General features: G+C 33.8%; 1 protein-coding gene across 1 annotated transcript; it reads left to right on the top strand.

Annotated features, from left to right (window-relative positions):
• The first annotated feature begins 13,420 nt into the window (after nucleotides 1–13,420).
• E(spl)m2-BFM (Enhancer of split m2, Bearded family member) lies at nucleotides 13,421–14,532 on the top strand. The gene has a single exon (XM_065515755.1). It carries the CDS (start codon nucleotides 13,528–13,530, stop codon nucleotides 14,218–14,220), a length of 693 nt encoding a protein of 230 aa, XP_065371827.1. The 5' UTR covers nucleotides 13,421–13,527; the 3' UTR covers nucleotides 14,221–14,532.
• Nucleotides 14,533–15,357: the final 825 nt, after the last annotated feature.

Below are 15,357 nucleotides of genomic sequence, written 5' to 3'. Positions count from 1 at the left end.
AGAAAAACATTTTTTGAATATATAAAATATCAAAGTGATAAAAATCACAAATTATTGGTATTGCGACGACGATGATGTCTACAATTTCATATGAATATTTGCAAATATCGATGAATTGTGATTCAGTGGAGAGGTATACATAAATAAATATTGGTTTGGAAATAAATTAAAATATACAAAAACAAATTATGAAAGTTGCATTAAGAAAAAACGAATGCAATTTTAATTGATTAATTTTTAGATCCTTTTGGTGTCAAGTTGATGAGATGATTTTTGAGTAAATGTATATAGTAGATCTAGACATAGAGGAATCATATTATAATAATTAAACAAATGTTGTTAACGCATTGATCCAAAAGTGTTATATAAATAGATGAGCCATTTATAACGTTTGCTTAACTCTAGCAACATGTTGCTTAGCTCTGTCAAACTTAAGCAATATTGTAAAGGATAGTACAAAATTTATAACATAAACTGTGGCAAAAATTTAAATTCTATTCTAGCATCATTTTGCTTAGCTCTAACATGCTGGAATCTAGCAACATGTTGCTGACTTCATGGAACATGTTTATAAATTCCATCAGCATATTGGTAAACTCGAGTAACTTGTTGCAACATGTGACTGAGCTCTAGGAACTTGTTGCTGAACTCTAGAAACATGTTGCTGATCCCTAAATATAAGTTGCTGAACACAAGAATTTACCTTACATTATGACTAATCTGCGTTCTAAATTAATATTATTGGGTAACCCGATAGACTAGACGATAGTGTGCTGGACTAGCAATCAATTCCCACCAGAGACTCTCTGGATATATCTGCAGACAGAAAAATAAATGATTTGTTTTTGAATAGTATGCCATAACTAAGTATGTTAGTGAATTTAGTCAGCATGTTTGTTCCACTTATATCAATTCAGCTTTAAAAATTGTTTTGCTTTTAAACTAAAATTTAGAAATTAATATATTGAATTACAAGAAGTTATCGCCTCGATTTCCAGCTACAAACGTGTCTTGTTGGAAAAGAAAATACGCATCGGTTGCTATTTAAAATCATGAAAATCGGTCTACAAATGGCTGAGATATAAGGAACCAATTAAGAGAGCTATATTCGGCTGTGCCGAATCTTATATACCCTTCACCAAATTATACTTTAAAATAAATTTTTTTAAATATTTTTAGGTAAACAAAATTTAATTTTTTTTTAATTGTTTTTCAAAATTTTTTTTTTCAAATTGTTTTTTAAAAAAAGTTTTTTCGAAATTTTTTTTTTAATTTTTTTAAAATGTTTTGTTTTTTATTTTTTTTTTTTTCGAAAAATAAAATGTATGACAAAAAATTTTTTGATGAAAAAAAAAATTCGGGTTAAAAAATATTTTTCCCGATTTTGACCCATTGTAGGTCCAACTTACAGCTTTAAATATCTATCATTAGATATCCATATTGTCTATATTAATGACTTAGTAATCCAGATATAGATCAAAAATAGGTCAAAAATCGAGTTTTTTACTCATATCTCCGTTATTTATGGACCGATTTTGCTGATTTTAAATAGCAAACTTTTAGAAAGCATGTCTGACAGAATTATTGAAGATTTGGATCCCGAAGATATCTGCGGTCTTCAGAAAATTGATTTCAACAGACAGACGGACAGACAGACAGACAGACGGACATGGCTTAATCGACTCCGCTATCTATAAGGATCCAGAATATATATACTTTATAGGGCCGGAAATGAAAAATGTAGAAATTACAAACGGAATGACAAACTTATTTATACCCTTCTCACGAAGGTGAAGGGTATAAAAACCAGGACAACCTCGATTTTTTTTTCAATTTTGACCTATATCTGGATTACTAAGTCATTAATATAGACAATATCTATCTAATGATAGATATTTCAAAGACCTTTGCAACGACTTATATGTATAAGACCATAGTAAGATGGACATATAATGGGTCAAAATCGGAAAAAATATTTTTTAACCCGAATTGAAAAAATTTTTTTAAAAAAAATTTAAAAGCCAAAAAAATTTTTTTTCCAAAAAATTAAAAAAATAATTAATTTTGTTTTTTCATTAATTTGAACCCGTTTTACCACATATTTTTTATACAAAATTTTATTGTATCGATTTTCTGCTGTTTTATTATTTTAATAACAATATTTTTGATAATTACTATACATATTAATCCTTTTTAAGTACATACATGAAATACCTTTAATTTGACAGCAACAAGTTGCAGAATTCAATCAACTAAACTCTATCAACATGTCGCTTAACTCTAGCAACATGTTTATTTACTCTGGAAACATGTTTATTTACTCTAGCAACATGTTGCTAAGCTTTAGAAACATGTTGGAAAACTTAAGCAACATGTTGGATAGTTTTTTTACTGTGGCAACATGTTGATTTACTTTAGGAACATGTTGCATAAATATTGCCGTTCACTAAAAGAGGGTCCTTCTTTAAATATTAAGTGAAACTTGCATCATAACTCCACAATATGTTACTGAGCCGTATCAACTCTATTTTATCACTTCAGCAACATTTTTTAAAATTCCAGAAATATGTTGCAAAACTCTGAGAATATGTATCGGCATTCCAGCAACATGTAACAAATCTCCAACAACAGCTTCCACAAAATTTTGCCAAACTTTAACTCTAGCAATAGTGGCATTTTGCTATATTCAAGGAACACGTTGCGGAATTCTGGATAAATGTTTCTGAAATCTAGCTACATATTGCTGAATTATGGAAACTTGTTTCTAAACGCTAGCAACAAGTTGCTAATCATTATCAACATGTCGCTTAACTCTAGCAACATGTTTATGAACTGTGATAACATGTTTATTTACTCTAGCAACATGTTGCTAAACTTTATAAACATGTTGTAAAACTTAAGCAACATGTTGCATAGTTTATTTACTCTGGAAACATGTTGTTAAAATCATGAAAATCGGTTCACAAATGGCTGAGATATAAGGAAAAAACCAGGACAACCTCGATTGTTTTTAAATTTTGACCTATATCTGGATTACTAAGTCATTAATATAGACAATATGGATATCTAATGATAGATATTTCAAAGACCTTTTAAAATTTAAAAAAAAACAATTCGAACATTTTTTTTTCCAAAAAATTCAAAAAACAACTTTGGAAAAAAACTAAATTTAGTTTTTTCATTAATTTGAATCCAATTAATGTTCATTAAATTGAACATATTATTTATACAAAATTTTATTGTATCGATTTTCTGCTGTTTTATTATTTCAATAACAATATTTTTGATAATTACTATACATATTAATCCTTTTTAAGTACATACATGCAATACCTTTAATTTGAAATCTAAAAGCTTTAAATTATTAAGCTTTATTCAACAACAAACTTTTAAAAGCTTTTCTAATTCAATATACATTTAAATTTTGCAAATAAAAGCAGCAGGAAAAATAAATTTTCTATTAAATTGTTAACTTAAATGGGTTACATAGCCAGACACCACCACCTCATTTCATCCTCCCAATACGAGTGCCTTAACACGAAATATTTTCGCAAACGAGAATGGCACGAGTTTTTATACAAGTTTAAGAAGCCTTTATCTTTTGAGGCATGAGAAAGAAACGTTTCTGCTTTTTTACATGATTTGTTTTTTTTTGTTTAGCTTTTTGCCTCATGGAATACCAATAATCATGTGGCTTGTGAAAAGTCATCTCATCATCGTCATCACCATCACCATCAGTGAAAACTGGTTTCGTTTGGTTTCTTTACAAGTTTCAATAACTTCATACACAGCCAGCAAGTAAAGTAAGTCCTCCATTTCCCATACGCCATCCATGAACGTACAGACAGACATAAGTACTTAAAGTTTTGGAAGTTATAGTGTGGCAAGACAATCATATAAACAAATTGAAGGCTTGTTGAGTGTGCAAGTATGTGTGCTGTCTGTCTGTGGCCTGTTGCTTATAACTTGCTGCTACTACAGCAGTGTGTGGTTGAGGACGTAGCAGTTCGGAGCTTTGGATGTGGTTGTGGTGTGTGTTGAGTTTTTGAAAACTTTAGTTTATGGAACTGAACTTGTAGCATAGTTTAATGTAGATATAAACTAAACAAAATGGACTAATGAACGTACTTTGCACACGCGGATATTTGGCACGAGCTATATTCTTCGTATAAAAATCTAAAAGAGCAAACAGTCAACTAACCAACCAACCAGTCATCTAAAGAGCCATTGAATGTTTTAACTTTTTATTTTTTTTTATATATTTTGTGTAAATAGTATTGGAATGAATGGCTTTTTTTGTTTAATGTTTTGCCATTTTCTGCTTAAAAAAATAAACAAACAAGTTGCCTAGTTTAATACTTGTTTTGGCTTTTAAAGGCCTTTTAGAGTTTTTTTTCTTTTTTTTTTCAATTTAATTTTTATTAGTTTTCATTTGAATTAGAGATTCTCATGCACATGCCTCATGCGCTTTTGCTTAAAAATAGTTGGAATTTCAATAACAAATTACAATTACCATTATTTGTTTGTTTGTTTGTTCGTTTGTGCGAGCAATGACTAAAATAAATTTCTCCAGAAGTGTTATTTTCCCAGTTTGGAGTTGAATTTTTTTTTCTGCTGAATATATGTTGTTTTGATTCCAGGAACATTGATAATAGGTAATGGGAAATGTTTGTGGATTTTTAGATAAAAAGCTGATGGTGGGAATTATATTTAGTAATTGGTATAATATATAACTAGATGTATAGCAACATGTTGCTTAACTCTAGCAACATATGTTGTTTAACCGTTGACTAACCATGGAAACACGTATGTTATTATAGCAACATTTGAATCCTTAGACACATGTTGCAAAACTTTAATAATATGTTTATTAACTTTAGCAACATGTTGCTAAAATGTAGACACATCTTATATTAAACTGTTGCTTTAATGTACAAACTTTGTGGCTTAACTTAAACATGTTGCTTAAATCGAAAAAAAAAACTTTAGCGACATATTAAAATTTGCAAATCATTTCAAAACCTTTCTTAACTTTAGCAGAATTAACTGTTGCTAGATTTATAAAACATTTTGCTAGAGTTTTATTAATGCTAGTTACATGTTGCTTTCCTCTAGGAAAATATTGCTTAACTCTAGCAACATGTTGCAGAACAAAGATAAAAAATCGGTTTTTGGTCAGAAATATGAGTGATCGAGTTCCTTTTCTCTATTAAACGCTTATTTACCAAGATAAGATTTTCATATAAGAATAAATTTTTGTTAGAAACATGTATTGTGATTACGATTCTTCTATTCATCTCTTCTCTATAAAGCGTTTTTTAGATTTTCATATAAAAATAGATTATTTGTCAGAAAAGTTGCTGAACTCTAGCAAGATTTTGTTGAACTTTGGCATAATGTTGCTGATCTCTAGCAACATGTTGCTGAACTCTAGCAACATGTTGCTGTAATCAAGCAACATGATATTATACTCTAGCAACATTTTGATGAACTCCTGCTATATGTCGCTGAACTCTAGCAACACGTTGATTAACTCTAGCACCATGTTGATGAACTTTTCAAACATGCTGCTGAACTCTTCAAACATGTCGCTGATCTCTAGCAACATGTCGGAACATGTTACTGAACTCTAGCAACATGACGCTAAACTCTAGCAACATGTTGCTGAACTCTAGTAACATGTTGCTGAGCTCTAGTAACATGTTGCTGAACTCTAGCAACATGACGCTATACTCTAGCAACATGACGCTATACTCTAGCAACATGTTGCTGAACTCTAGCAACAAGTCGCTGAATTCTAACAAATGTCGGTAAACTCTAGCAACATGTTGCTGAACTCTAGCAACATGATGCTGAACTCTGGCAACATGATGCTGAACTCTAGCAACATGATGCTGAACTCTAGCAACATGATACTGAACACTAGCAACATGATACTGAACTCTAGAAACATGATGCTGAACTCAAGCAACATGTTACTGAACTCTGGCAACATTTTGCTGAACTCTAGCAACATTTTGCTGAACTCTAGCAACATGTTTCTGAACTCTAGCAACATGTTTCTGAACTCTAGCAACATGTTTCTGAACTCTAGCAACATGTTGCTGATCTCCAGCATCATGTTGCTGATCTCTAGCAACATGTTGCTGATCTCTAGCAACATGTTGCTGATCTCTAGCAACATGTTGCTGATCTCTAGCAACATGTTGCTGAACTCTAGCAACATGTTGCTGAACTTTAGCAACATTTTGATGAACACTAGCAATATGTTGCTGAACTCTAGCAATATGTTGCTGAACTCTAGCTACACGTTGCTAAATTCTAGCAACATGGCGCTGAACTATATAACATGATGCTAAACTCTAGCAGCATGTTGCTGATCTCTAGCTGCTTTAGTTTCTATCTTTATTAAACAGAATTTTTTCACGTTAACACAACTATTCCCATGGGAGTAATTTTAATTTAATAGTGAGTTTTATTAAAATATCTAAGTACAAAATATTGAAACTTTATAACTATTACTTCTTAAAGCAACCTCTCAAATCTAATTGGTTTACTAATTTCTTAAAAGTGTTCTAGGAATTTCAACTCGTGTTTAACCTCACTCTAAAGTCCTTTTCTTATCTCATTTTTTTTGTGATAAAAAAACGAAATTCCTAATTGATTTTTTATCTGCATCACTCCACCTTCGCAGCAGGACCATAATAATATTATGCCTTCCATAATTTTGTCAAAATATTGTAAACTATTCGTTTGTTTTTACCACTACATACTCCTTTATCTACTGGTCTTGGCCGATAGCTAGAGTCTAGCAACGTGTCTTAAGTGTGCGTGTGTAAAAGAGTATTTAAAATAAATCTTAGGCCATAGAATAGAACAGAACAGCTGATAAGAGTGTTAAACCAGACAAAAGAAATGGGAAAAAACGACATGATTTGAATTGTAATGATGTGTTCTTTTGCTCTTTGGTTTTGTATGTTTTTATTGTTTTGTATGCAGTCCTGGCTGCGTGGGAACTATTCGAAAATCCTTATTCCCACGGATTGAAAACGAAAATCAAGCAACAAATCTATACAAAACAACCTGCTTTCATTTGGTCTTAAGAAACCCAAAAATTACTCGTGTATGTATGTAAGTACGTACGTATTTCTTTCTTATGCACATGTATTTTACGATTATTTATATTTGTTTGTTGTTATTGTTATTGTTGTATTTTATGAGCCCTTTGCATTATTATTGTAATTTCAATTTGAGTGTGAGTATAAGTAGTCAATCGTCTGTATGAACGAGAGCGATCGAAAGAGTCTTTAAAAAAATGGAAGTGATTGCGATCGCTGTTTTGAAAGCGTTTTACTTTCAAATTTCGAACTATAAGAATTTAAGACCCAATTTAAAGGATCTACAATTGACGAACTTCGCATGCTTAACCAAATATCTTAAAGTTCTTAGACATTGTCAAGCTAAGTTTTTTGAGGTAGTTGTAATGGTTGCCTACTCAAGATCATTTCGGTCTGAAACCTGCATGATCATTTAGATCTGAGAATGTTGTCTACAAGATAGACGGCACTTATGTCTTACAAATGTCTTTAATCCCTGTCATGTCCTAAGTTTGAGAGAATTCTGCTCATTGAACCTCACGATTTCGATATAACATGGATCCAGATACATTTGTTATATATCAAAAAATAGAAGCAATATGATATAGAGAATTTAGAAACACCTTGGAATTCTTCAAAGACAGGAATATTAAGATTGTATTCAGATTTTCTATAACTTCGAAGAGACTTTTTCACCTGCCGCCGTATTTGTCAGTCCGTTCATGAGTCCGGATATTTAACGCCGCGTTTTTTGTTGTTGTGAACAAAATCAAAACAAAAATATTATTTTTTTTTTTTAAATTTTCCCAGATTTTTTGGGGGAATAAACAAGTAAAACTTGGTTAACGAGTGTAGAGTAGAGTAGTAATCGTGGTAGTATATTTGCATTGTTGTTGTGTGATGTTGTTGCTGCTATTACTGTAGTTCGCAGTAATACGCAGCTGATAAACGGCACTTATACGACGACTACGACGAGTAAATAAGAATGAGACTGGGCTGAGATTATTCTTAAGGTAGTCAGTCAGCCAGTCAGCTACTCATTTGTAGTTTGGTTCCCACAGTTATAACTTCCTTTTTGGCATTTTGCTGTTTTTTTTTTATTGCTGTTGTTGTTGTTTAAACGTTACAGCCCAATCCTCAAGAAGCTGAAGATCATGCTGCTGCAGCAGAGGATGATTATGATGATAATAATGACATGTTTTGTTGGCCATAAGAAGCGGAAAAGAGTCGAAATTCTGAGATAGAATATAGAATTATTATGAATTTTAGCCTGAGTGCACCCACCTGTTATTTCGTGCTACGTATTTTAGACACACACTCAACACACTACCTTGTTACAGGGTGTGCTAAACTTGTGCAAGTTTAATTTGAGCATTTTTACTCCCAAGTGAAATTCAATATCTTTCTCTTAAATTTAATACATAAATTGCTTTATTTCGTATACTTAATCTTCTTTATTATTGAAATATAAGTTCATTTCTAACTATTGTTCTTATTATCAGATATTTTCTTAATTTGTCCCAAATTTCCAATTGGCTCTTGTTGTAATCGTTAAGAAATGTGAGAAAATTTTTTCTCGCTGCTGATTTGTTCAATTAATTTTCTCTTTTGTTTTGGGCCCTGTATTAATATTTTATAACCTTTTTTTTTTGTTGATGTGTTCATGGGGATACGATACATTTCCTGCAAGTTATTGAAACGTATTTCGTTAATGTGACGTCATTTAATCTTTATTTAACAGGGTTGTGGCAAATGACACTTGTTGGGAAGGGGTGACGACAGTATATTTGACAAAATATGTACAAAATTATTCATGTTAGTTAAATCTAGCAAAAAGGTGCAAGAGTCACATATTGCTAGATTATTGAAACATGTTGCTTGAATCGTGAAAACTTCAGCAACATATAGTAAACATTAGCAACATGTAGCTTAACTTTTTAGACATGTTGCTAAACTGTGGCAACATGTTCGTTAACTCTAGCAATACGTGCTAAACTCTAGAAACATGTTGCTCAACTCTGGAAATATGTAGCTGAACTCTAATACATGTTCATTAAATCTAGAAACATGCAGCATAATCCGATATGTTTATGAACTCTAGAAAAGTGCTTCTTATCTCTAGCAACATGTTCCATGATGTTAAGATAAATCTAGCGACATGTTTCCAAACAAAAATTTAATAATTTATTAGCGAAAAACATTGTAGGTCAATTGTCCAGGTTTTTCCCTTATATCTCTCTCATTTCAACGTCTGGGATCCACAGTCCTAAAGCCAGGAAACATGTTACGTAACTCTTGCAACATGTTGCTTAACTCTAGAAATAAGTTGTATACTCTAGCAACACGCTGCTAAACTCTAGCAACATATTGAATAACGCTAGGAAAACGTTGCATATTCTTGCAACAAGTTTCATAGCTCTAGAAATATGTTACGTAACTCTTACAAAATGTTGTAGAAATATGTTACGTAACTCTTACAACATGTTGCTTAACTCTAAATACGACTAAATAAATCTAGCAACATGTTGCATAGCTTTGGCATTATGTAGCATATTTCTAGCAACATGTTGCATTGAGAATCCCTAGAAATATGTATTTTATCTTCAGAAGCATGTTGCTTTCATATGGAACCATGTTACTTTCTTCAAGAAGTTCTTTGACTCCTGCAATATTATGTTTTATTCTGATGTGTAATTATGTTGTAAAAGCTTCGGACAAGGAATTGTATTATTTCTTCTGGGTTAGACCATAAATCCAATGGACGAAATGAAGTAGGATTGAGTGTGCAGTACAATCATCATATATTCGGGAGTGTCATGAGAACCATATACCATTCTATGCGGTCTAATTTGTGCCAGAAATTAAAGTTAATTAACATCTCCAAGTACGACATTCGTCTCTATGGGCACTGCTGCACGTTCAATATATATTGACCGCGATCCAGTATCGCGATATTTATAGCATACAGTATTGATGGATCGCGATCCAAATCGCAGAATAACCTAATTTTGCGTGATCCATTACAATGGATCGCGATCCAAATATCACAATATACAAGGTGGCTCAAAAGTAAACTTCCGATGTTTTTTGGCTGTAATTAAAAAAAAATTTGATTCTTCTTGTGGATTATTTTTATTTGGTCTTTTAGTTTTTTTTTACATCAAGTCGAGAATATGAAGTCATGCAAATGGCCGCTGCCACAGTTAATTATCATTTGAGCCCTTTTTATGGCATTTTCCATCACTTTGGCTAAAACTTCCGCCGATAGGTCCTCACATTCTTGACGGATATTGTCTTTAAGAGCTGCAAGAGTCTGAGGCTTGTTGACATAAACCCGCGACTTCAAAAAGCCCCACAAAAAGAAGTCTGGAGCGGTCAAATCAGGCGATCTTGCTGGCCAGTGCAAATCGCCAAAACGGGAGATTAGGCGCCCGGGAAATGCATCCTTCTGCATATCGGTTGTGGCACGTGCAGTGTGTGCCGTTGCACCGTCCTATTGGAACCACATGTTTTCCAATCCCAATTCATCAAGTTGCGGCAAAAAGAACTCGTTGATCATTGCTCTGTAGCGCTCACCATTCACAGTAACCGTTTGGCTAGCGACGTCTTCGAAGAAAAAAGGTCCGATGACTCCTCCAGCGAAAACAGCACAGTGACTTTGAGCGGGTGTAATGGCTCTTCGTGGGTTCCACGTGGATTTTCAGTGCCCCAGAATCGTAAATTTAGCTTATTTACGTAACCGCTAAGATGGAAATGGGCCTCATCACTCATGATTATTTTTGATGAAGTCACCGACCGATTATTGGTCAAATAGTCAGCAATATTCCGCGTTCTGGAGCAGTGTAGCGTAATATTGTTTATTAACGTGTATTTCGCATGTGTTTACTACACAAATGTCAAAACAGAACTGACATTAGGGGCCAATCGCAAAATTTATAGCATTTTTTGATAGGAGGATTACTTTTGCGCTACCTTGTATATTGAACGTGTAGCAGTGCCCTATGAATGTCGTTCAAAGCTGTCGTATACGGTCTACGATTCAAGGCATTCTGAACATCTAGGCCCTTCCTGAAATTTGTCGGGGGACGCTCCCAGGCGGACCTATTTTGTCGATATGATATTATGTCCCATGCCTAGTAGAATCTTCGTTTCGTGCGGCATTCCTTAAGGCATCATTATGGCAGCTTTGAATATTTCTTCTTCGCAATTTGTGAGTGAACTGTGGAGATAAATATGCTATCAATAGTGATACTCGATATTAACGAGGGTTTCACATTCGGAATTTGGATGCCATCGAATGCGACGACAAGATTAGCTGATACGGAATACATTGTTCTGCTACAATTGGGCTTGGTAAATATGAATAATGAAGTGAAATTACATGTATTTATTGCTGTCTCATTGTGTCATCTGTATGTTGTTCAAATTTTTAGGCAGGTTCTCATTTCATATTTTTCTAAATGACCTTCTATGTCAAACTTCCAACCTTAGCTATTCATTTGCAGATGATAGAAGCATTTGCCATTCATATTCATTCAGTTACAGACCAAGCCTGTCGGAAATTGGGGTAATGTGGCAAAACATTAATGATTCCCTTAATCGGGACCTTCCGACAATCTCTGAATGGGGTCGTGCGATTAAGGTCGCTTTCAATGCTCGCAAGACTCAGCGTTGCATGTCTGTATTTATGGGTGGTGTAAATATTGTGGAATCAGACGCTCTTGATGTTCTGATCTAAACACATTTTTTAAATGTCGAAAGTAACATTTAAGGATTTCTCGGATTTCTGAAACGATGTAGGCATTACTTCACTCCATTTGATCTCCTCACTGTTTACACCATATATATCCGACCGAAAATAGAATACAACTCCCATGTACAGCCCGGTGCTTTAAAGTATATTTTGGAGCTTCTCGACCGCGTACAGGAGAGGGCGAAGGTGATTATTGGTGACAGTAGGGTATCCAACTCAATTGATTCGCTGGAGCACCGTCGCAATGTGGGCTGCGTTTCACTCTTCTATCGGTACTACAATGGAATGAGCTCTGATGAAATAAGGGAACTTGTTCCTGATATCCGCAGATTTTTCATCAAGAACACAACCCTTTGTGGTCGATTGGCCAATGGACCACACAACACAAGGAACATTTGTTCTTTAGCCGTACTGTACGTATGTGGAACAAACATCCCTCTGTAGTCTTCAAAGTCTTTCTTGATATGAGAAAGTTCAAATCGAAATTCCACAAACACTACTCCCTCTTTCCTTCCTCCCATAACCTATTTTCCTAGTTCCAATACAATGCTTTGCCTGAGTCCAAGTAGAAGCAAACATAAAATTACCGCTACCGAAATAACTGCAATGAACGAGATATACCAAAATATTTAAAAACCATTACGGAAATAATCCAAAATAACATTACAGTTTCAAATCAATAACCAAACTTGTTGAAAATTGGGAATTCCTTTACACCTTCTGATGAAATTCCAACACAGTAAGGCCCCGTCTATGCAAACTACGCTACTGAGCGTTGTTAACCTTATAATTTTAACATTGTCAGAACGAAGGTAAGATTGTACAAAACAGCAACAACAACAACAACAACAAAAACTGAAACAAACTACGAAAAAATAAAAACTGTTTCCCACACTTTTTTTGGGACTCTGCTCTTGTACGTAGACTGCTGAATATGGGATCTTTTTGTTTTTTTTTCCACTGCTGCCTTTAAAAATGTATATTGTTGTTGTTGCTATTTGGTTAATCTGTTTGTGAACGATGACAAGCAATCGATGTGTGCTACCTGCATTCATTCTTTGTTGCTTTTACTGCTGGCTCGATCGTTGTGTTGTTATTGCCCTTACAGGTTATTTGAGTCGCCCCAACAACAACAGCAACAACGACAGCACACTCATCATTATGCTCGTACCATGGATGGCATGGCTATAGGCAGAGGCAAACCAAATCATGGGAAATGTACACAACCAACAGCCAACAAAAAGAAAATGAAAAAAAAAACAACCGAACGATTCCTGTTAGAATGTGCATGGGAAGTGCAGTTTGTTTCTCACAATGTGCACCAGTCAGCCAGCCAGCCAAGCACTCTTGTGTGTTTCTGTCTGTCTGTCCGTTTCTGTTTCCCAGAGAATGTCTGGGCCTGTGTGTGTTTTTGTGTATAAATTACGTTGAGTGTGCGTGTGGAGTGTATGTGAGAGTTATAATACGATCTCCTCAATGTTTTGATCGACTGAAGTCGGACGTTCATATAAAACTAAGTGCTGCTCAGCAAACCAGCATCAGTTCATAACAAACTTTCACAGCGTTAACACACTTTTTCCACAGCAGGAATTAAAGAAATTCATTTAGCAAAAAAGAATATTAGAATTTTCTACACAATTATTAAATATTATTAAACAACAACTAACTCAATTCAACATGTTTACGGATACTAAGAACTTGGCAAATCTAACTGTCAACACCACAAATGCAGCAGCCAAACAAATCAACACCCACTCTCCGGACGATGAGAAATTCAAATTGAAAAAGATGTGGAAACCCATATTACGGTTAATGTCGCGAAAATCGGCTTTGGCCAAAAATGGCAAACGTGACAATAACAGCAGCACCATACCAAACAATGTAAATCTCAACAATGCCTCTCAATACACCAGCACAAATAAGGATACTTTAGCAACAATGGAAGACAGTAGTACTAGCAGCAGTGTGCTGACCCAAAAACTGCCTTTGGCGGAATTTTGGCAAACCCAGCTACAACAAGAACAACATCAACACCAAACCTCACAACAGCAACAGACTTCAACACAACCTCTGGAATTTATTAGCAAAGCCAGCATAGACAAAACCCCCTTGGATACCTGTACGAATTGTGTTTATGGTCGCAATTGCCAACACACACAATTCCATCAAACACCAACAATGGATGAAAATGTCAACCCCAACCTCATTCACACCCCCCTCACCCATCACCAACAAAATTTCAATTATTTTGATGCCGAAGATGGCTGCTTCGTTTGGTCCGATAACTCGGCTGATATAGATGAGAATGCTTTAAGAGAATGGTTATGGCAAAATTCTTGGCAGTTTGCAGAAAATGCAACCATGTGTTGAAGAAATACAACCATCATTCATCAAACAAAAAACAACTCTGTGTTAATACTCAACCACAATTACAACCCTGCTGATACAGAGTTGCTGCTTTTGGTGATTTCTTTTTCTCTAAACAAAAAAAATATCAATAAGGATCTCAAAACTTAATACATATTGCTCAAACTGTTAGTGAATTATTATTTTTTTACAACCCCATCCCAAAACCCGCCTTTAGTTTAGTTTTTATTTTAATTTAATTAGTTTATATTTGTATTTAATTGTTTATTTAAACTGTTGTTTTTTTGCAATAATAATTTAATTGTGATAATGTTATTAGTTATTTGTTAGATATACTTACTTAATAATATAAAAAAAATGGAATAATGATTTTTGCAAAAAATATGATGATGATGAAGAAGAAGAAGGAAGACATGGAAAAAATATAAAGAAAACATTGAATGATAAAAGAACATTTATTGAGTATTATTTATTTATTTCGATTATGATTGGTAGGTTATAGTTATAAAGTATTAAAAGAAATATTTGCAACAATTTTCAATATCGTAAATTAAAATTTCAAATTGAATTTACGATATCGATTAGAATAATTGTGGAGGAGAAATTAGTTCATTAATTTTCTTTTAAATTATGTAGTGGTAGGAAATATTTAGCTGTCAAATTTGGAATGTTCGGAAATGAGCTTGAAATACAATAAAAAAACTGTTAAATAACAATAAAAATTGTATGTCAACAAGCTACAGCTTGTGCAGTGATGCCAAACGAAAATTTTTGTTATTTTCTTTGTAAAAATAAATTATTTCACAGAGAAAACAGATTCGTGATAGCAACCGAATTTGTTGACAATCGAATGATTCGATTGTACACACAGAATTTTTCGGTTCTATCAACGGAATATCAGTTGATAAAGAAGAATTTCGGTTGAAGCAACCAAACTTTTGTTATCACTTCCAAAATTTCGTAGCCACAACTTTACAATTCGATCACTAAAGCTGGCCACACACGGAATGATTTGTGATTGAAAATTTTCAATTACTTGTGATTTTGTTCGCGCACAGCCCCATTAGCAGTAACAAAACTTCGAACACGAACAAATTGGACTCAAAAATCATCCGTATGTGGCCAGCTTAAGGTAGAATC

Source organism: Calliphora vicina, chromosome 1 (genome assembly GCF_958450345.1).
Source record: "Calliphora vicina chromosome 1, idCalVici1.1, whole genome shotgun sequence".
NCBI classification, from domain to species: Eukaryota; Metazoa; Arthropoda; class Insecta; order Diptera; family Calliphoridae; genus Calliphora; species Calliphora vicina.
The sequence above is the reverse complement of the archived record's forward strand: the minus strand, read 5'-3'. Positions and strand labels throughout refer to the sequence as shown.